General features: G+C 30.3%; 1 protein-coding gene across 3 annotated transcripts; it reads left to right on the top strand.

Annotated features, from left to right (window-relative positions):
* The first annotated feature begins 14359 nt into the window (after nucleotides 1-14359).
* On the top strand, nucleotides 14360-19486 carry LOC105774047 (bifunctional purple acid phosphatase 26). Of its 3 annotated transcripts, none has more exons than XM_012596359.2 (10): nucleotides 14360-14434; nucleotides 15095-15338; nucleotides 15751-15951; nucleotides 16177-16288; nucleotides 16461-16687; nucleotides 17000-17138; nucleotides 17403-17623; nucleotides 18528-18649; nucleotides 18770-18931; nucleotides 19039-19486. In XM_012596359.2, exons 2-10 carry the CDS (start codon nucleotides 15153-15155, stop codon nucleotides 19106-19108), a joined length of 1440 nt encoding a protein of 479 aa, XP_012451813.1. In that variant the 5' UTR covers nucleotides 14360-14434; nucleotides 15095-15152; the 3' UTR covers nucleotides 19109-19486. The 3 variants fall into 3 exon arrangements, with proteins under 3 accessions (XP_012451813.1, XP_012451812.1, XP_052488738.1); XM_012596358.2 differs by having other exon boundaries at nucleotides 14421-14567; XM_052632778.1 differs by lacking the exon at nucleotides 14360-14434 and having other exon boundaries at nucleotides 15109-15258.
* The last annotated feature ends 2598 nt before the right edge of the window (nucleotides 19487-22084 follow it).

Here is a 22084-nt window from a genome sequence, read left to right as displayed (position 1 = left end):
TCAAGAATTTTTTGCATTCTTACGGAACCAAAAGTCTAGAAATACCAAATGTCATATGTGGGAAATGGTACCTATGTGAGGGAAAGAAATGTGAGTAACCCCTTGAATTATTTATGACTTTTATAATGCCCCATACTATGAAAAATTTTTTATTGATGAAACTGATTTAGAGCTAAGACATGGATATGGATAACATTATAAACTTTTTAACTGAAAGAAGGGTCGAATGGAAATATCACCTAAGTACCAACATCCCACCTCCTTTCATCAAGCTATAATGTTTTCTGAAGCTAAAATGTGGATTCAATTTTTATGCATATGATTTGTTCCTACTTTAAATGTATCTAATGTAAATACTTTCCGAGCGATTCTACTTTATGCTATTTTACAGAAAAAACAAATATGCATCGAGAAATGGATTTACCAGAATATGAAAAGATGTGTTAGTGGCCAAAAAGTGGGAGTTTTCTTCCCCCACTTAGTGACAGCCTTATGTAAAAAAGTAGGCGTTCCAATGGCATCCACAGAACAATCAATGAAGCCATCTGAAAGTATCATCAACGACACTCTATTCACACAATACGCTGAACTTTGGGCAAAGTAGATAAAAGAGTAGAACAAATGCCAATAGAAGGTGACATTAACTCAGGTTTTGCCTCAAACGAGAGCAAAATCAACCGCTCAACAAGAAGTTTGAGACAACAGTCATCCAAAAGTGGATTGGATGATACATTAGATGCAGGAATCGAGCCGAACCTTTCAGGAGTTTGTATGACAGAACAATATTAGGGTACCTAATTATACGCCAGACATGTTTGGGCCGACATATCTTGAGTAGGGGGAAGAGGCACGTGAAAGCGAAGATGACTGAAAGGATGAAGAAGAATAAGGAGATGAAGAGATGGATTTTGTGGAGGATGATTGAACATTGTTAAAGTTTTGTTTTTAAAGATTGTATTAATTTTTGGATTATTTTAATTTGATTTTTCTTAGGAGTAGGATTAATAGTAGAATATTAGTTATTTTGCGTATTGTTATAATTCTCTATGTAGGAACCCCACATGGAGGAGACACAATAATTAGAGCTTTCAATGAGAAATGGAGGAAGCACCCACCAATAGCCTATGAAACTATCACTATAAATCAGGTAACTTATTTCATTCTCTTTTTAGGAGGCTACACATTGAAGATAATGTGTTATCTAAAGTATGGGGATTAACATAGAATTTTTTTTTGAGTTTTTATACTTTTCTTTGACGTTTTTGTCATTTGTGTGTTTGAGCTTGTAGAAATACAAGTGATAGGTTAGAAGCATGTACGTAGGTTGATTGTATTTACAATAAATTTGGCATGAGGATATGTGGTTTTAAACTTTTGATTATTAGATTATTAAGTTCTATATATTACACTGTAAATAGGCATTAAAGAAATTGAATGTACCAAATGATATAGAGAATACAAGGAAATGAGCATGCTAGTATGAATGATAAATTGTTGAATTTGTAGTTTTTTGGTTGATTAGAGTTATGAATATTGAGATACCTAGGGATGACTTAAGGTATTGTTTGGAATACGCCCAGAGCCAAAAAGCTAACCCTTTTATTTATCTTTAGGATCTATTTTGAGCCAGAAAACACTTCTCGATGAACCCTTATACAAAACCCGAGCCAAAATATAAATTTGTACTTATCTTTTTTTCATTGGTCTTGAAATGCACGACTATAAACATCTGGCCATACGATTGAGGGTTAAGTAGATACATTATGGAAAATTTTGTAAAAATAGAGTGAAATAGAATGGATGAACGTGATATAGTGATTATAGGTTAGCCAATATGTGTAATAAAAGAAATTTTCAAAAAGAAATTCAAAACAAGTAGAAAAAGTACTTGAAAAGTAAGAGCATTTGTGAGTGAGTTGTATTGAAAAAGAAAAAATGTGACAAAGTCACAAAAGTAGAAAATCTCATTCATTAGTGCACAAAAACTCATAAGATAACCATGATTGTTATATTATGAAGTGACTTCCTATATGAAGAAATAAGGAAGGTGTGAGAATGAGACATAAGGCAATGAGCGAGAAAGGGTTAATAAGGGGAAGAATATGGTACAATATGATGTGCCAAACTATTTTCATGCTTGAAACTATTTGATTCTTACTATTCTTGAAATCCATACATGTCATAAGCCTCAGTATGTTACAAGTCAAAAAGTCTCATGTGACCTAGGTTGACTTGTTCACAATTTGAAATCATATTGAACAATTTCATCTATGACTACTTGTATTTTGCTAGGATAATCAAATGACTTGTATAATTTATTGATGGATTCCTACATTTAAGACCCTTAATGCTTGTATGTTTTGTAATATACTGAATTTAGGTGTCTAATATCAAAAGTGGTAAGTTAGTTATATCTCATGCCAAGATTATATGCGAATATAAAATGCTATTCATGTGCTCTAAAGCTAACACTTGTACCATACTTGCTCAAGGGTCGTCTTTTCATTTATTATTTTTGTTTATGTTACTTGAGGACAAGCAATAACTTAAGTGCGGGGGAGTTTGATATGTCATAATACATTGTAGTAAATTAAACTAGTTTTCACACTTTAGGAGCTTAAACATAAGCATTTTAGTTGTGTTTTAGTTACGTTTAAGCAGTTTTAGTTCTATGTAATAAAATGTGTTATTCGAGTCTTTTATTGACCTTAGGGGTCAAATAAGGCCTAAGGGTGAGCTAATATGTTTTGTGAGTGTGCAGAAGACCATTAAAAGGCATATTAACTCAATACTGGTCGCTAGGTTGCAACATTGAGCATTAGATGTCGCAATATAGGGAGTAGAACTGAAGAAGCCCAAGACTACCTTCAATATCATGACACAGCCTAAGGATGTTGCGACATAACCTTGAAGAACCTTGAACCTGAATATACTACCTTTGATGTCTCGACACAAGACCTGGTGTGTCGCGACATCGCCTCTACACAAGAAATTAATAAAAGTCATGAGCGTTTTGGTCCGCACGATCCAACTTTAAGCTCGAGAAGATCAGCTGACCTAGGGTTAAGGACAACGACCATCCTAAGGCTTTAAATAGGCTCAGTTAACACATGTTATGGGACCTCTTTCTATTGTATAATTTTCTATCTAGTTTTAGTCTTCAGTTTTTCATTTCTCTTAGATTTAGACATTATTTCCATTCTTGTTATTTGCTTTTGGGAAGAAATTAGATTCTGAAGTTATTCTCAAACTTTGTGGGGATTCCACATTTAAAGTTAATACAATCGGGCTTTTTCTAAACTATTACTCTTGAAATTGCTCTTCATGTTCATTCTTTCATTCAAGTTTTATACGATTTACTAGATCCATGAGGAACTAATCCTCTTGTGGGGGATTAACGAGTGGAGGTATGAATAATTAACTATTTTGTAAGGATTTCTTAACGGATCAGCTGTTCAGGAGAGGAAGTATCTAAACCTTAAGCCTAACAACCCTAGGAAATAATCAATGTGGGAATTAATCGAAAATTGGTATAGCCTATCCATGAACACCTTAACCCTGAATCGGTCTAGACTGTGAGGTCAAAAGGTAAGTAGTTCTTGCCAACTCAGTATTTCAATGGACATATCAAAAAATCCTGTTGGGATATAGACTAGTTGATTGAACAATAAAGCCCAAGACAATAGTTTATTAAGATTATCAAATTGAGCTAATCACCCACGCCCATATTTGATATTTACCTTCTTATTTGATTTCTTTCTTTTCATTCATTTAGTTACTTTTATTTCTTTTATCATTATTTCTTTTATTATAATTTATCCAAAAACCCTTCTTTTAATTATTCGTACTATAATTTGATTTAAGTATTAATTAGATCTGTTTATGTCTAAGTTAGAATTAATTTAGTGCTCGCCTCCCTTGGGTACGATCCTCGGAGTACCTACCTACTCCATTGTAACTATATTACAACCTAACCCATATACTTGTAGATATCATTTTTCCACATCTTTTGTGCATGATTTTCTACTCTGGATGTCGGTACGTCCTGAGGCAGTCAATTATAAGTTAGCTCATTATAAAAAAAAAAGGTGAAATATCAAACCACCACAAAAATACTGTGAAGGAAATCTAGTGGCATATGCTTTAAGTATTGCGAAGAGCATCGATTCAGCTGAACTTTCAAATTATTCAGAGGCAATTCGGGCCTTTGATGCCAGCAAGTAGCTTGTTGCTATGGAAGAAGAGGTGGAGTCTTTTCAAAAGAATGAGATGTGGTAGCTCGTTAAACCACCTACCGGAAAGAAAATAGTCGGTTGTAAGTGGGTGTTCAAAAATAAAGAAGGATCGAATTGAGATGACACTAGATATAAGGCAAGGTTGGTTGCAAAGGGAAACAATTAAGTGAAGGAAGTTGATTTTCATAATGTTTTCTCTCTAGTTGTGAAGTATATGTCCATTCGGGCACTGTTAGCTCTTGTTGCATTATACAATCTCAAGTTAGAGCAATTAGATGTAAAGACTGCATTCTTTTAAGGGATTTGGATGAGGACATTTATATGTAACAACCTGAAGGCTTCAAGATCGAAGGCAAGGAAGACCACAATTGCCTTCTACAGGAATCTTTATACGGTTTGAACTAGTCCTCTCGACAATGGTACAAGAAGTTTGACTCATTCATGATAAAAATCAGTTTTGTATGAAATAAGTATGATAGTTGTGTATACTTGTATTGTCTTGATGATGGATCGTTTATAACCTTGCTGCTTTATGTTGATGAAATTTTAATTACAACTAAGAATCCATCCGAAATTGAATGGCTTAAAACCTTGCTTAACTCTAAGTTTGAGATGAAGGATCTTGATGCAGCCAAGAAAATTTTAAGGATGAAAATTTCGAGAGATAGACACCTTGGGAAGCTATTTCTGTCACAACAGAGATACATATCGATTTGGAATGCAAGATTCTAAACCAATTAATACTCCATTAGTTGCACACTTCAAACTTTCAATTTCAAGTTTACCACAAACTTAAGACAAAGAAAGGTACATGTCCTCGGTTCCTTATTCTAGTATAGTCGGAAGCTTAATGTATGTAATGGTTTGTACTCGTCCTGATATTTCACATGTTGTTAGTGTAGTAAAGATATATGTAACAGCCTAATTTTAGTGGTGTCGAAAATAGTGGTTTTGGGACCAGATTCGATGACTGAGTTATTATTTTAATATTTATTTAATATCTACGGGATTATTTTAAGGTCGTATTAAATTTTCGTTAAGAAATTTTAAAGTTTAAATGGTTAATTAGGTAAAAAGGACTAAATTGGAAAAGGTGAAAAATATGGATTCTAGTAATTAAATGGATTAAATGGCTTTAGAATTATAAATTGAAGGATGTAGTTGGTAAATATACTATATTGCATGTTATTGGATGTGCATGGATAGGTCTTATTGTAAATTAAATGAATTTTAAAGGTTAAATTTGTAATTAAATAAAACAAGTAAAAGTTGTTAATTAAAGATGAATTAAAACATCTTCATTATTTTGATAGCCCTAAAATCGATTAGCCATTGTTAAAAGAGGGAAAGCTTTTGGTCATGGAGTTTATTCATGCATGGTAGGTTTTCAAGCCCCGTTTTTATTGATTTTTATGTTTTTGAGCTCGTATTAGCTTAATCTAGCTAGCTTAGGGGTTCATTTGCAAAATTGTTAAAGTTTGAGGGACTTGCCATGGTTGAGTTTGAATATGTTTTGAAGTTATTTGATAGATTATTAATCTTGGTTGTTAAAAATACTTGTTTTGTTAAGTAATTTTTGATGAATTTTTAAATAGGGATTAAATTGTTGGCAATTATGGGTTGTTCCAAGGTCCTTTGTAGCATTGGTTAATATGGATTTAGGTTAAAACGAGTAATATTCAAGTTATGAGCTTAAGGACTAAATTGTAAAAAGTTAAAATACTAGGCGTAATTTTGTAATTTTATATAAATATGAATTATGGATTGAATTGAATACTTGAAGTACTTAATTGAATGAAGTTATCTATTTAGATCAAGATAAACAACAACCGGACTTAAATCGAGGAAAGGCAAAAGCTTCAGATTAGTTTCAAATGCTAAGACTATAGTTATCGAGGTAAGTTCGTATAAATTATAATCATATTAATGATAGTTAAATTGATTATTTACTATATTGTTTTAATATAAACAGACTTGAAAATGCTTATATATCGATGTTTTGAGTAATTGACGAATAATGAATCCCGTTTGAACCTTAAGAATTCTTAGGATACGAATGACATGTCATTAGGGATTTCATGTTTCGGGTGTTGGTCTTAAATGTCCTACCGATGACTGAGGTCCTGCATTTGTTGTGGATTCTCCACAGGTCATGTGAGCAGTATCGTGTGGCTAACATTCCAACCCACAACTCGTGTGAGTACTATTGAAAAGGAAATGTTACGGTTATATGGAAATGCACACCATGTGAGAGTATTCCCGAGTATCCGATGTAATTATAGATGGTTCAATGGGTAAGTAAAGGAAATGGCATGGTAAGTATACAATTGAAATGGTTCATGATCTTATGAAAAGGTTTATGAGTTAAATGACGTGTATATGAAATCTACTTACTATATGATTGAACTCATATGTATCATGGATGAACCTACTAACTTGTGAGTTTCATGGTGCTTGTATAGGCTTTTACTAAATTTATGGTCTTGGTGATGATATTATGCTTATTCTATAGTTTGTGCTAAAGAAATGGTAAGTTATGTTTGAGTTTATACAAGCTTACTAAGCACTAGTAGCTTACGTAGTTATTTTCCTTTATTTCGTAGATTGTCGGAAGCTCGACCGGTTGGAAGCTTGTTGGAGATCTATCACACTATCCAATGACCATTTCGGTAGTTTTTGAGTATTTTGGCCAAGGTTATAAATGGCATGTATATGACCCTTTTATAATGGTATTTCTTGAATGTGCAATGGTTGATTTGGTATGTATATGCTTTTGAAGTTTATGTTTGGTTTAATGAACTTTGGAGCTTTGACAAGTTAGGTTATTTTGGTCATTCTTAAGTGCTTGTATATAATATTATTTTTGGTATGTTTGTGATGGCATGTAAATGGTAATATGTGATATCATTTGGTAGATAATTGAACTAGGTTTTGCGTTTAAAGTATGGTTATATTGATTTGTTTGGTTAAGTGATGTTTAGATATATATGTGGTGCCTTTGAATGACATATTGGTTAGATGAAATAGGATGTTGGAAATGGTATGTTTATAACTATTTGAATGATGCTTAGGTCAATTGAATGTGTGCACAAATGGGATGGATTATTAGGTGTGTTTTGGCCTTGAAATGGCTTGTTTTTAGGGTCAAATTATGGATCACACGGCCTGAGACACAGGCTATCACATAATCGTGTGTCACTTGTAAATTTTTAGTGTATTTAGTCAGTGAGTTACACGGCCTAGCACACGGCCTGCGACACAATCGTGTGTCACAAGTCAAAGAGTTATACGGTCTGCAACACGGCCGTGTGACCCAACTCAGTGAGTTACACGGGTTGAGACACGGGCTATGTCACACAGCCTGGCCATACGGACGTGTGATCCCTGTTTTCAAATTTTGCAACTTTTTCTCAAATCTTTTGATTTGTTTCAAATTAGTCTTGAATTGTTTCTAAACTATTTTTAAGGCCTCAAAAGCTCGATTTAGGGACCAAATGCATATGTTTGATAGGATTTTAATGAGATTAATTTATTTAATATTATGATGTTAAATATTGTTTTGATTGTTTGGTAATGGTTCGTAACCCTAATTCGGCAGCATAGACGGGTTAAAGGTGTTACAAGATATAAAGCCAAACTTGTCAAATTACACTAGCAAGCTGTTAAGTGGATTCTAAGATATTTGAGGGGGACTTCTAAAACTTATTTGGAATTCAGAAGATGTTTAAAAGGTCTAGTCAGCTATGTAGATTCAAATTATGTCGGAGACTTAAACAAAAAAAAGATCTCTCATAGATTATATGTTCACTTCGACAATTGTACAATTAGCTGGAAAGCCACCCTTCGGGCCAGTGTGGCACTGTCAACTATAGAGGCGGAATATATGGCTAAGAGGCCATTTGGTTGAGAGGTCTATTTGGGGAGCTGGTTGATAAAAATGACAAGACTATTGTATATGTGATAGTTAAAGTGCCATACATCTCACCAAAGATCAGATGCATCACGAAAGAACGAAGCTCAAGGAGATGTTTAGATTCATAAAATCGACATAGAAAATAACCCAATAGACAAGATGACAAAAAGTCTTCCAATTTCCAAGTTCAAACATTGGTTAGACTTGGTAAGCACTCGACAGAGGTCGAGTTAGGCCCCAGACAGGGCTCCGAAAAGAAGGCATTTCAGAAATACGAGTCAAGGTTGAGATTTGTGGAGTGTACCTTGTATTTCAAATTAAACAAACGGAAACATCGTGACGAGGAAAAGCCAATGTCATGATGACATGGCATCGATGTCCCGATGAGAAGAACCCATCATCCCGACGACGCGATGCCTAGCGTTCTAACGAGCCGAATGCGACGTCACGTTGTGGCGATGTGTTCCCCACTTAATCGAGTTTCTTCTCCTAGTTAAACTCTGTTATCTTTTTCCAATCTAACTGTAATTATTTTAGAGATGTTTTAATCATATTTTCACACGAAAGGAAGCTTATAAATAGGTCATTTAGCAACCCTAGACAATTTAGAATAACAACAACAAAATTTGAGAATTTGTGGGAATTTTGGGAGAACTTTGTATCATTTCAGGCTCGGGTTTGTTTATTTCTCCATCTTGTACTCCTCTTTCGATTTTTGCCGGTTGTAGTGAAATTTTCTTTGCCCATAATTTTTTATCCTATTCGGAGGGATTGTTCCACGTAAATATTTATATCCAATTTTTCTCGTTTTCGTTACTTAACCCAACAAAATCATTTATTTTGATAATTTATTTAAGTGTGCACTGGGTTGATCAAGATGATATAACATTTTTTTAGAATAAAAACACTTTTGGATGGATTTTTTTATTTTATTAAAAATTAATATAAAATTGAAAATGACCAAACCTGCGGGAATATATCCAGCAGGCATTGATAAACCTTATTGAATCTCATTTTGGAAAGCTATTAGCCTGCAAACAGAAAAGAAAATCTAAAAACAATAAATCAATGTCGTAATGAACTTATAATCGTGTAAATTACACGTTAACGATAAAAGTCATAATTTTGGCTATTCAATTGAAGAAATAAAAATAAAAACAAAAACTTATTTACATGCAAATCAAATAAATAATAAATAAACGATTATAAGAGCATTTACTTCCTACAGTATAAATTTATGAAAACAATTTAAAAATATATATTATAATTTTATTTTATTTTATCATCAACTAATATAATTTTCTATCACTTCCTAATAGGGCGAAGTCAAAAACAATTAGGGCGAATTAAATTATAATTTTTACAATAGTAAAAATGTAATTTTTAAATAATTAAATCAAAATTTTATCATTTTTAGTGGGACTAAAATGTAATTTTACATTTATTAATTTAAAATTTTAAAATATTTAAAGGGTTTAGGGTTTAAGGGACAAAATTTTAAAGGGCCAAAATAAAAAAAATTTCATTTTAGAAGAGACTGCGGCCTTGCTAGCCCCCCTAGATTCGCCCCTACTCCCCCTTATGTCATATGTCGTTGTTTGAATATGATTCACTATCACTTTTTCGAAAAATTATGACTCTATTTTTTTACCTCTAATTTTTCTTAGGTACGACTTGATTGAATATGTCTATTTATAAAACTAAATTCAAATTTTAATTGGTATATAACTCTAATGTTAATTAAGTAATAATTAAGATGCTTAAATATTTATTCAAGTAATAATTCTATTTTATATCAATAAAATTAACATAAAATGTTTAAAAAATAAAATTAACACATCTTTTAAGTCAAATTTTAACTAATAATTATAAATTATAATTATCACATTTTTAATATTTTATGCTTAGAGTTATATTCAAATAATAACTCTATTTTAAAATCAGTACAATTTTAACTAATAATTTTAAATTAAGTTATAATTAATTTTAAATTTAATTTAATAATAAAATAATAAATAAAATATATTCTCATTATAAATGACAAGATATTCACTTATAAATTCATTTTTTCTTTAATAAAAGATTAATTCATCTTAATTTTGTTGTGATGGGGTGTGGTTTCTTTTAATGCAAACATTTGTTTTAATTGTCAAAAAATGTGTTAACACATGTCAAGTGATTAATTCATCGTAATTAATGTTTGTCGTGATGGTGGCATGGCTTTTTCTTTTTAATGCAAATATTTGTTTTAATTATCAAAAGAAATGCGTTGTCAATTGATTAATTCATCTTAACTATTTGGGTAAAGTGTGTTTTTGCTTTAGTTATCTTATTATAAAAAAATTTAATATTTACTCAACGTTTTAGATCATTTTATTTTGATTATTCTCGTTTTAGATCATTTTATTTCTATTTTAGTCACTCTCATTAAATTATTAACGTAAGTGTTGAGTTTACCTTTTTATAACTGATATAATAACACATTTAGTCTTCAATGCTTACACATTCTAACAATTTGATCCTCAAATACATATAATTAAATATAAATTATATTTTTATAAAATACAAAATATAATATTATTTATATATATTTATATGAATAATATTGTATGTGTTTATATTTAATTATAATTATAAGGCTCAAGTATTCATTTAGCCCTTGAACTTGGTACCTTCTCCCAAGTTAGTACATATGATTTTTTTGTCCAAGTTAGTACCTAAATTTTTATTCCGGTAAGGGTTTTGGTACTTTTTTGTAACGGTGCTAAATATAGGACACATGACACTGATGATGCTATAATCTATTTTTTATAAAAATATTTAAAAATTAAAAGAAAAAATATATATAATTTTAAAATATAAAAAAATTATAAATTATAAAAGTATATGTATTTTTTAAAATTATTACAAAAAAAATCTAAAATTCAAGTTAGAATAATCGAAAACCCAAAAGAGTTACATATATTTTTAAATAAATTGCAAACAAATTAGATGAAGATAAATTTTACAATAAATTTTATGTTTAAATATGGGTGCATATCATTTTTCTATTTGTTAATCATTTGTTAGGTTTCATAGGAAAAATTAGATTCCTTTGTTGAGAATGTTTTTAGCACGATCATGAATAAAGTTTATAAAAATATAAACTTAATGAGTTTTGGGGTGGGGTTTTGAGTTTGTCAAAATCATAAATTTACATATAAGTTTATCAAGATTTAAATATATGTGTTTGGGGATCGAATTGATAGAATTTATAAATGTGGAGAGCTAAATTTATTGAATTATTTAGAATTGGAATCAAATTATTAGAATGTGTAAGTATTAAAGACTAAATGTGCTATTATATTAGTTAGAAAATGTCATACGTTAAATATTTAACGGAAAGTGACCAAAATAGAAACGATTTAAAACGTAGCGATCAAAATTAAAGTGATGTAAAACGTTAAAAACTAATTTGAAAATTTACCTAATTATTTGTAAGAATGCTGTGATTCAATGCAAATATTTGTTTTAGTCATCAAAAGAAATGTGTTGATGCACGCCTAATATGATAATACCAATAATAAATAACTTTTACAGTTTTCTTTCGTTAGTTAACAATTATCAAATTGTAGGAAATTATTTTAAAATATAATGTAGGGCAATTAAATTAGGAAAAGTTATTTGATATATTATTACTGAAAATTTCATTTTACAAGTTAATAAAAGAATAAAATATTATTTAAAAGATAATACGACCATGTTTAATACAAATTATGAAATTAAGAATTTTACTACTACATTATGACAAATTTACGGTTCAAGTGAACAAAATTATTTAAAATTATATTTTTAAAAATTTATCAATGAATTAGATAAAATTTTGGTTAAATTTATAAAATTATTATATATTATTTTTAAATTTTATTGATTTTATATTAAAATATCTAAAAAGTCAAACATCTCGTAATAATATAATTTTACTTTGCTTGATTGACTCTCAACATATTTTATTGGGTAAAGACTTGTGACTAGGGTGAAGCAGAAAAATTTTGTTAGGAGGGCCGAAATTAAATTGTAATTTTTACAATAGTAAAAATATAATTTTACCATTTTAATAATCTATATCTTTATAATTTTTAAAAGATTAAATCAAATTTCTATTATTTTTAAGCGACCAAAGTATAATTTTATCTTTATTAATTTAAAATTTTAAAAATTTTAAAAGGTTTAAATGAAAATTTTTCTATTTTAGAGAGGTCGAGCCCCTGCCAGCCCCCTAATTATGCCCCTGCTTGTGACACATTTTTAATTATTTTTTAAATAAATTAGTGTAAAATTAACTTGTGACATTAACTCAGTCAAAAATTCAAGTAATAATATATATTTTAATAATTTTTTAACTAAATTAATATTTAGTTGATTAATTAAGAATTTAAATAACATTATCACTAGGGGTGAGCATTCGATCGAATCGAATCGAATCGAATAAAATTTTTTTGAGTTAATCGAGTTTTCGAATATCATTTTATCATCCTAACTTTAATTGAATTTTTCTCGAATCGAGTCGAGTGAGATGGAATTCGAATCAAATTGAATCGAATATATTTGTTCGAGTTAAATTTTAAAAAATAATTTTGGGTCCTTGTACCCATCATAATAAAATTAGTCCACCTTAATCAAATTTTTATTAACTTTCATCACCTCATAATTTATTTATTAATTTTTATATATTGGTTAGCTTCTTTGCTTACTTAGTTGTTTCAATTATCTTGATTCTTGTCACTATGTATTTTGGAATTAAAAATATATTAAATGTAAAAATATGATTTTTTAATAAAAGTTATTTTAAAAATAAAATGTGAAATTGATACCAATATAAAATTTTAACACGAATATTTTATGGCATAATTAATAATTCAATTTTAATATAAATATTCAATATGACTAAACAATTCAATAATATAAATAATATAAAATGTGAAATTTAATTTAATAATATAAATAGTAGATATAAATAAAATTATTACTATTTATGTTTAGTGATTTTTTGGATAATTTTGATTTTTATTTGAGAGTAAAGGGTGAGAAGTAAAAGTTTAGGGGAAAATAAAAGTTTTGGGGAATAAAAGTTTGAGGGAAAGTAAATAGGGGGAGTAAAAATTTGGAGGGAAAATATTAAAAAAAATTGGATGGGGGGAGGGTTTGGGGTAGATGAGAGGTGGGATGGGAAGGGAATAAAAGTTTTAGGGGAAAAGTGGAAGGGAGTAAAAATTTTGAGGGAAAATAAAAGGTTTTGAGGGTTTTGGGGAATAAAATTTTGAGAAAAAGTAAATGGGAGAGTAAAATTTTGGTGAGAAATGGATTTTGAGTAGATGGGGGGTTGGGAGGGGAGGGGAGTAAAAGTTTTGGGGGGAAAGTGGGAAAGAGTAAAAGTTTTGAGGAAAAAGTAAAAAGGTTTGGGAGTTTGGGGTAAAAATGTAAAATATTATAGTTTGGTATTCGAATTATTCGAGTTATTCGAATTCGAAAACTCAACTCGATTCGAACTCGAAATTTAAAAAAAAAATTCGAGTTGATTCGAATAACTCTATTAACTCAAATAACTCGATTCGTTTAACTCGAAATTCGAATTCTTTCAATTTTTTCGACTCGAATCGAATATCGCTCACTCTTACTTATCACTAACAGTTTTTAAGGTTTGATTTACTTAGGTGTAATCTCGTTACCGCACAACGACAAAGCTAGCTGCTAACTTACGCTACACAACGTCACTACCTATCTTACGCTTGTAAATTTGTTTGGAATAAAGCGATATCTAGTCACTGAACTTGAGACCATTTTTCACTTTGGTCCTATTTTCTTTATTCCATATTAGTTCTGAAAATTAATAAGTTTTTTTTTTAAATTTGGTCCCTAAATTTAGGTTCCATTATCCCATGAAAAATATGGTACATTGAGATTGTGCCACATCATCATCTAAATTTTTAATATTTTCTTGTATTTTTGGATAATATATATTTTAAAATTTTAGATGCTTTTGTGAATAATCAAAGTTTAGGGATCAAATTGAAAAAATTATCAAGTTTCAGAAATGTAATGGACAAAAAATTAAGGACCAAATTGATAAAAACTATCAAATTTAATGACTAAATGTTAATTTATCCCTATTTATTTCAACATTTTAAAAATATTTAATTAGGAAAAACGAAATCTGACAACAAATAGCACCCTATGAAAACCGTCAACTACCCGCCAGATAAATTCCACTTCCCCTCTTCTCTATACACACACAACATTTTCACAGGTAATTTTCTCACTCAAATAACATTCACTCTTTTCTTTTCTTTTTTTCATGTAAATGAATAATCCCAACTTGTTATAGCTTTCTTTATTCTCTCTTTTTCTCTGCTATCGTGGTGCTGGTGGCCTGTAAGGAAGTAAGCTTTGCTCTTTTTTATTTATTTATTTATTTTATAAATATTGTTGCTATGTTTTATTTTTTTTTCTTTTTTGCATTTCGAATTCGATTTCTCGATGCCTTTGAAATTCTAGGCATGTTTAATAGATACGGTTCAGCAAAGGTAGCGCACTGGTTTTTGAGTTTCACACCGACCTTGTTTTTACTTTGATCCTAAACTTCCATTTCATTGCTGTGATTCTTTGAAAATGTGTCTAGATCTGAAACCTGCTCTAAAAGTTTTAACTTTTTCCCTGATTTTTTTGTATTGATAAATGTACTTTAGATGAGAAGTGATATGATAAATTAACAAAATGTTACTAGTGAATCTGTCCGGTACGAGGAACAACTATTGGAATGCAAAATTGGATAGGAGTGGTTTTTTTGGGTTCATTTAGTAGTAACGTAATACGATTTATTGGAATGTAAAATGTTTTTTTGAACTTATATGTGGGTTTTTGTGTTTATATAAATTTTCGAATTTAATTGATTCCTTTTTCTTTTCAGATTGACCAAATTGGTGTTGTTTCAGAACTTGATTCATGAACTCAAAACACCGTTGCTGATGGCTTTCGGGCTGTGGTTCACATTGTTTGAGCTTTTACTCAAGTTGTTTCTTATCTTAGCCTTTGTGAAAAAGGGCAGTGCGGGAATTACAAGTACTTTTACTCGTACGAAATGGCAATCTTTTGATATCCCTCTTGACCATAAAGTACTTGCAATTCCTAATGGTTACAATGCTCCGCAACAAGTAATACACATCAGTAACCCCATTATTTTAGCTATTTATTTCAAATTATTCCTACAAATATTTTCTTTTCCAATCAGTATTAATTGATGATGCAACCATTCATTGCCAATCTCTATCCAAGTCAGATTCATGTTTAGCCAATTAAGATACTGGTTTTTCACATTTATTGGTTGTATGAATGAGGGTTAAATGGATGATTAATGAGGTCTTATCATATGAAAACCACAATAGCTTTGTTTTAAATTCTGTGGAAAAGACAGTCTTTAAGAGAACAATTTTACCAAGTGCATTGAAAAATTTACTCTTTAAGATGATCTCTTACCATTGCTATCTAGTCCAGGCCATTGATTGATCCTCGGAATTACAGCTTTGCTAAGAAATTGTTTTAACTTCATTAAATTTATTGGTGTAGGTGCATATTACTCAAGGTGACTATAATGGAAAAGCTGTAATGGTATCATGGGTTACTGCTGATAAACCTGGGTCTTCTAGAGTACAGTATGGCACATCAGAGAAGAAATATGACTTTAAAGCTGATGGCACAGTGGCTAATTACACCTTTTACAACTATAAATCTGGCTATATTCATCACTGTCTTGTTGATGGTCTAGAGGTAAATATTGAACAATGTTATCTATAGCATGAATATTCAAACAGTCATATAATAGTTCTATCTGAAACTGGAGCTGCTGCAATATATGCTAATGAATCTAACATCCAGATGATGAGAAGCATATTTCATGTTATGAAGTTGCCACCAATAGATAGATTCAATCTTTTTGCGTATTCATGTGATGTTGCAACTTATACTAAGACCACTAACTTTCTTTTCTTTTAGTATGAGACCAAGTACTATTACAAGATTGGTGAAGGTCATTCATCTCGAGAATTTTGGTTTCAAACTCCTCCAAAGATTGACCCGGATTCTCCTTTTACATTTGGAATTATTGGTAAGATGTCATTAGAATATTAATCTACATAGTAATGAATAATCTTGTTTTTTAAAGTTCAAAAGAAAATATGATTTTTGTATATTCAAGATGGTTTTCTGTGAAACTCCCAAAACAAAATAGACAAGCTGCAAAAACAAATCACTTCCTGAATTGGTTTTGTATCTTATAGGTGATTTGGGTCAAACATATAATTCTCTTTCAACTCTGGAGCATTACATGCAGAGTGGAGGACAAACCGTCTTGTTTCTTGGTGACCTCTCTTATGCTGATAGATACCAATACAATGATGTTGGTATTCGATGGGATTCATGGGGCCGCTTTATTGAGAGAAGTGCTGCTTATCAACCATGGATTTGGTCAGCTGGGAATCATGAGATAGAATACATGCCAGATGTGGTAATTCTTCAATTGTGCATCTTGAATTTGTTATATGTATAGATGTCGATTTCCTTTTGTTTTAACTCACATTTCACCTTGATATATATTATGTGCGATTAATACCTTTTTGGTGTTGTGACTTGTGATCTTCCCTCAGCCCATTCCTGATATTTGAGAAAAAATAACTGGTTTCTTTACCACTACATTCTATATACTTACTTGAGAATAAAGATATTTGAAACCCTTGTTGAAGTACAGACTAAAATATATAGATCATAGCTTATTTTGTTACTTCGTCACACCTGTGCCTTTTTTTTTTTTTTTTTGCAGGGAGAAGTCCTTCCTTTTAAATCATTCCTTCATAGATTTAGTACACCGCATTTGGCTTCTAGAAGCAATAATCCTCTCTGGTATGCTATCCGACGGGTATCAGCTCATATTATTGTCCTCTCCAGCTATTCACCCCATGGTAAGACATCCTTTTTACCTGGTTTTTCTGTATATATTCCAATAAAAAGATCAGATTTCTGATAATATTTTCCTATATCATTATCTTGTCTACTCCTAAACTTTCGTAATATTGATGTTACACAATTTTCAGCTTATTGAAAAGATAGTTATGAAGACAACTGTCAATTTTGTTTATTCACTTTATTCATTTATCTCTTGATATTTGCTACAATTTTAAAGCATCTAGACTAGATCTGAAACTTTCACCATTTTCTTGGACCAGTGAAATACACTCCTCAATGGCTGTGGCTAAGAGATGAGCTCAAAAGAGTGGATAGAAAGAAGACACCCTGGCTTATTATTCTCATGCATGTCCCCATCTACAATAGTAACCAAGCTCACTTTATGGAGGGTGAAAGTATGCGAGCTGTCTTTGAGCGCTGGTTTGTTCGTCATAGAGTTGATTTCATCTTTGCTGGTCATGTCCATGCCTATGAAAGATCGGTATGTACATTCTTCCTTTTTAATGTTGCTTTTTCCCACTGGGGTAAGGATAAGAAAGAATTAGACCATAGAATTGATTGGAATCAGTTACTTACTAGTGACTAATAAGTAATAATTAATCTGTAAAATAAATAAAAAAAGTTGCTCTTGATGCCACCTTTATCAAAAAATTGTTGAAGCCTCATACTTTAGAATAAAATATCATTAGTCTAATTTGCTTACTAATCAGTCATTATTCCTTGTATATGATATCTTCATGGACCTGCAATTTTTGTTCAAATTCCCTAGCCATTTTCCTAATATTACATTGGTCATTGATATTGTCATTTGAACGTCTAAGTAGCCGCCTCTTGTGGTGTAGCCTTTCCAGATCATAAACAGGGGCAGGCCCAGTCCCTCTGGGGAAAAGTGCAACATAAAAGGCAAGACAGTTGGTCAGAATATTGAACGTAAGCCAACTCGAGAATCAGTAGTTTGAAAAATTAACCACCTATTGTGGCCCATAATCACTGAAGAATCAACTTTCATTTGACCCTATGTAATGATTCTCCAGTTTCTTAGCTCAATTATGTCCTCTGAAAAGCTTCAATATCCAACCAACCATGCTGAAAATTGCTTCTTGTTTCTATAAATGGTGTCAATTATCTCATTTCGCTTCCTAATTATCTAATTTGACATCATCAAGACTCTGCTTAATGTTCCATGATTAGAAAGAAATAGAAAGGTAGAGAAATGGATTCCTGAAAAGCTTAGGAATCGGTTTCCACATGACATCCGAACATATTGTTCTGCTAAGGTCTCGGCAGTGGATTTAGGTTGAGTCTTTTCAATTGTGCATTTGCATAAAAAAATATTTGGGTGCAAATATAGATTATCTATAAAGTCTGATGTTATTGATTTGCAGTATCGCATCTCAAATATCCGTTATAATGTATCAAGTGGCTACCGCTATCCTGTGCCTAACAAATCAGCTCCAGTGTACGTAACAGTTGGAGATGGAGGAAATCAGGAAGGTCTTGCTGGAAGGTGAACAAACATCAATCTTTGAATATTTTTGTTTTATGACAATATCATTTGAAAGTATCAAGTGTTAAACTCCTTGCTGTAAGTGCTTATGTGATCCATGTATTTGTAATTCACCATTAGGTTTCAGGACCCACAACCAGAATATTCTGCATTCCGCGAAGCCAGTTATGGTCATTCAACATTGGAGTTAAAGAACCGAACCCATGCATTCTTGAACTGGCACCGAAATGAGGACGGCCAAAAGGTTCATGCTGATTCCGTAATATTCCTCAATCGACACTGGTAATTATTAGCTTTGTGGAAACATTAGTCCATAAGTCTGTATTTAGTCATCTTAGTTGTAACCCTTAATTCTTGCTCTGATTTAAACCAAACTGGGTTTGTTATAGGGCAAGCAATCTGCGAAGAAGAAGACTCAAGAAGGATCGACTTAAGGCCAGAGGAAAAATTGATTTCTGAACTCATTCCATTAAGCTTTGTTCATCCTTTGAGTCCATTATATGGCATTGGCATCATCTGCATATCCCCTAGTGCATGACTGGTCTCATGAAACTCTTCCAGTTTCGAGTTCATGATCCCATCGCTATTGGCTTAGATTTCAAGCAAAGAGACGCAGTCTGAAGGCCTTCGATAGCAGCATTTGTATTACAGAGAGCAGCAGTTTTACCATCATCTTCATTGAATACTTGGTTAGTCAAATGTATTGTCTTGTAAATGTCAATATTTTTACATTCAAATAATAAAATTAAAATGTAATCTCTGCATCATTTGTTGCAAACAACACAACACTCTTTGTAGCTACACCCACAATGAAATGATTTTATCTTTTTGATGAAATCCTCTTGTGAATTTGCAAAGAAAAAGTAACCCTGTGTTTTTTGAATTTAGAAGCTGTTGGTGGTATTATTGTTGGTTTAGGAGAGTCTTGGGAAATTTTCATTTCAAGGTTGAAAATGGAAATGGAAATGGAAATGGATATTATATTGTTTACAATGATAACCTAGAAACGGTTGCACCTTAAAGTTCAAGGCTTTTTTATGGTCAACAGTAAGGTTTAAATCCTTATCCCTAATTCTAAAAAGAGTAGTTGATTTTTTTGGTCTTCATTAAATTGGGTTGAAGACAAAATTAAAAGGTATTGAATTTCTTTTATCATTCAATCTAATAAATGTTGACAAAGAAAGAATATTAAAATTAATCTCCAAAATCAACCTAAACCATTTCAATTTAATTTGATTACAAGACAGAAAACTTGAATTGAAGTATACAAACCTAATCCAACTCATGTAAATCAATCAAAAGCTGATGTAATTTAATGTAGGATGGCTTGTCTTCCCTTCATTAGCAAAGGCATCCATCTCAAATGAATCTATTCACAATCACCTGGTGTTAATTTAGTAGTTCGATTAAAAAAATCGAAAATTCCACCTAATTATCTTGTTTTTAAGTCTGTCTTAATCTAATACAATCAATTTAACATCAGTTAATTTACTCGATTAAATTTTTTTCCAAACATGAAAAATAAATCATCCATAGAAATCGGTTTTAGTTAAAATCTTATTTTTTATATATTATAAATACATATGTTTTGGGATGGAGTTATTAGAATTTATAGTCATTCATCGCTTATAATCTTGATTTAATTGGAAATTATCAAGTAAGTCAATTAAATGATTATAAGGTTATGAAACACTTAATGTAAATAAATAAATAATAATTGATAATTAAATGCAAATGAAATTTTGATTAAAATATAAGTTCAAGTTTTAAAATTATATGCTACCTTTCATAGGTGTATTATTGTTTTAACATATAAATTAGCAATAAATTAAATGTAATTGATCATTTTAACTACTCACATGACTTATGTTTTTACAAGACCTTTTACTCATCTTCTAATTTCAATTTTAAATTTGCACTAGCTATTTTTTACTTTAACATATGAGAGTATTTGGTACACTCACTGTGCACTTTCTTAACTCCATAATAAAAGTTATAAATTTGTCACGTGTCCTATATATATATATATATATACATATATATATGTTCAATTTTTACTATACCCTACGTACACTTGTTGTTACTCTAACTTTACTTGTGTGATTTTTAAATTCCATAGCGATGTACCAAATATTTTTCTTTTAATACTGAATAAACTTTTATTTTAGGTGGATTTTATAAATTTTACATAAAAATAAAAATATTCTTATAAAAATATTTTTATTTTATGAAAAATAAATTCTTATTAAAATTTCAATCAAATTAATATTCGATTAACTTATGACATCAATTGAATACAAAACTTAAATATTATTATAAAATATAAAAATAAAGCCCAGATTAATTGCTACGGAAAGTGTATATGTTTATATATTATTGGCTAATTTAATCTCAGAATTTGAATATAAAGTGAAATAAACCATGACATTGAGACAATATATTCTCTTTCAATAATTCGGTAGCGCACACTTGATCTCACCTCTCTATCGTTTCTAGCTTGGCGTCCTCTTTCTTTTGAATATCACATTTTGAGAGATACGATTAAATTCAAAATTTTATTAAAAACATAAAAAAAATTATCATTTGATCGATAAAACACATTTCATTTTGTGCCTAAATGGGTAAAATAATATTTAATTCTTAAATTTGATAATTTTTTTATAAATTTAAATTCTATTAATACATAATGTTGTAATACTAAAAAAATACACCACATCATAATTTAATAAAATCCCAAATTAAAATTAACTACCAAATTCAAGAATCAATATAGATTAAAAATAAAAAAAATTGTAAAATTCATAAACTAAAATTATTGATGTATCGAATTTGGCAAAATAATTACTAGGACTGGAAGTTGACAAGTAGATGTGATTTTGGGCAAGAAGTGATAGGTCGGTCCATTAAAGTTTGTAAAATCAAAATCAATACCACAAGCACATCCCATGTTACTTTATTAATGTTAGGTAGATGTTGATTACATATAATATTCATTACATTTTTTTTATTAATGTTAGGTAGATGTTGATTTCTTTGTTGCGGGGTTGTGGCACTTTGCAATTATTCAATTTATTTCAGGATAGATTTAGTGTATAATTCTTATAATTATATTTCGAGGCAGATTTATTTATATAATGTAAATTTCAATTTTTATTAGTATTTTAATAATTAAATAGTTAAATTTATCAATATAATTATATTTACTATGCATGTACAATTTTCAAATTGTCTCATATCTCTATCATACCAATAAATAATATTGTCTTTATTAGTATATATTTAACGGATGTAAATTTTTTTACATATAACAAATAGTTAGACACATGTTTTACGTGGCGATTAGATTATTAATATATCTTTCATACAAAAGTATTGAGCGTGTGGAAATCTACTTGAATTTGTTTAAATATTATTAAGTAAAAAAGATTAAAATTA

Source organism: Gossypium raimondii, chromosome 6, assembly GCF_025698545.1.
Source record: "Gossypium raimondii isolate GPD5lz chromosome 6, ASM2569854v1, whole genome shotgun sequence".
In the NCBI taxonomy this organism is placed as follows: Eukaryota; Viridiplantae; Streptophyta; class Magnoliopsida; order Malvales; family Malvaceae; genus Gossypium; species Gossypium raimondii.
Note: the sequence above shows the minus strand (reverse complement) of the source record. Positions and strands in the feature narration are given on the sequence as shown.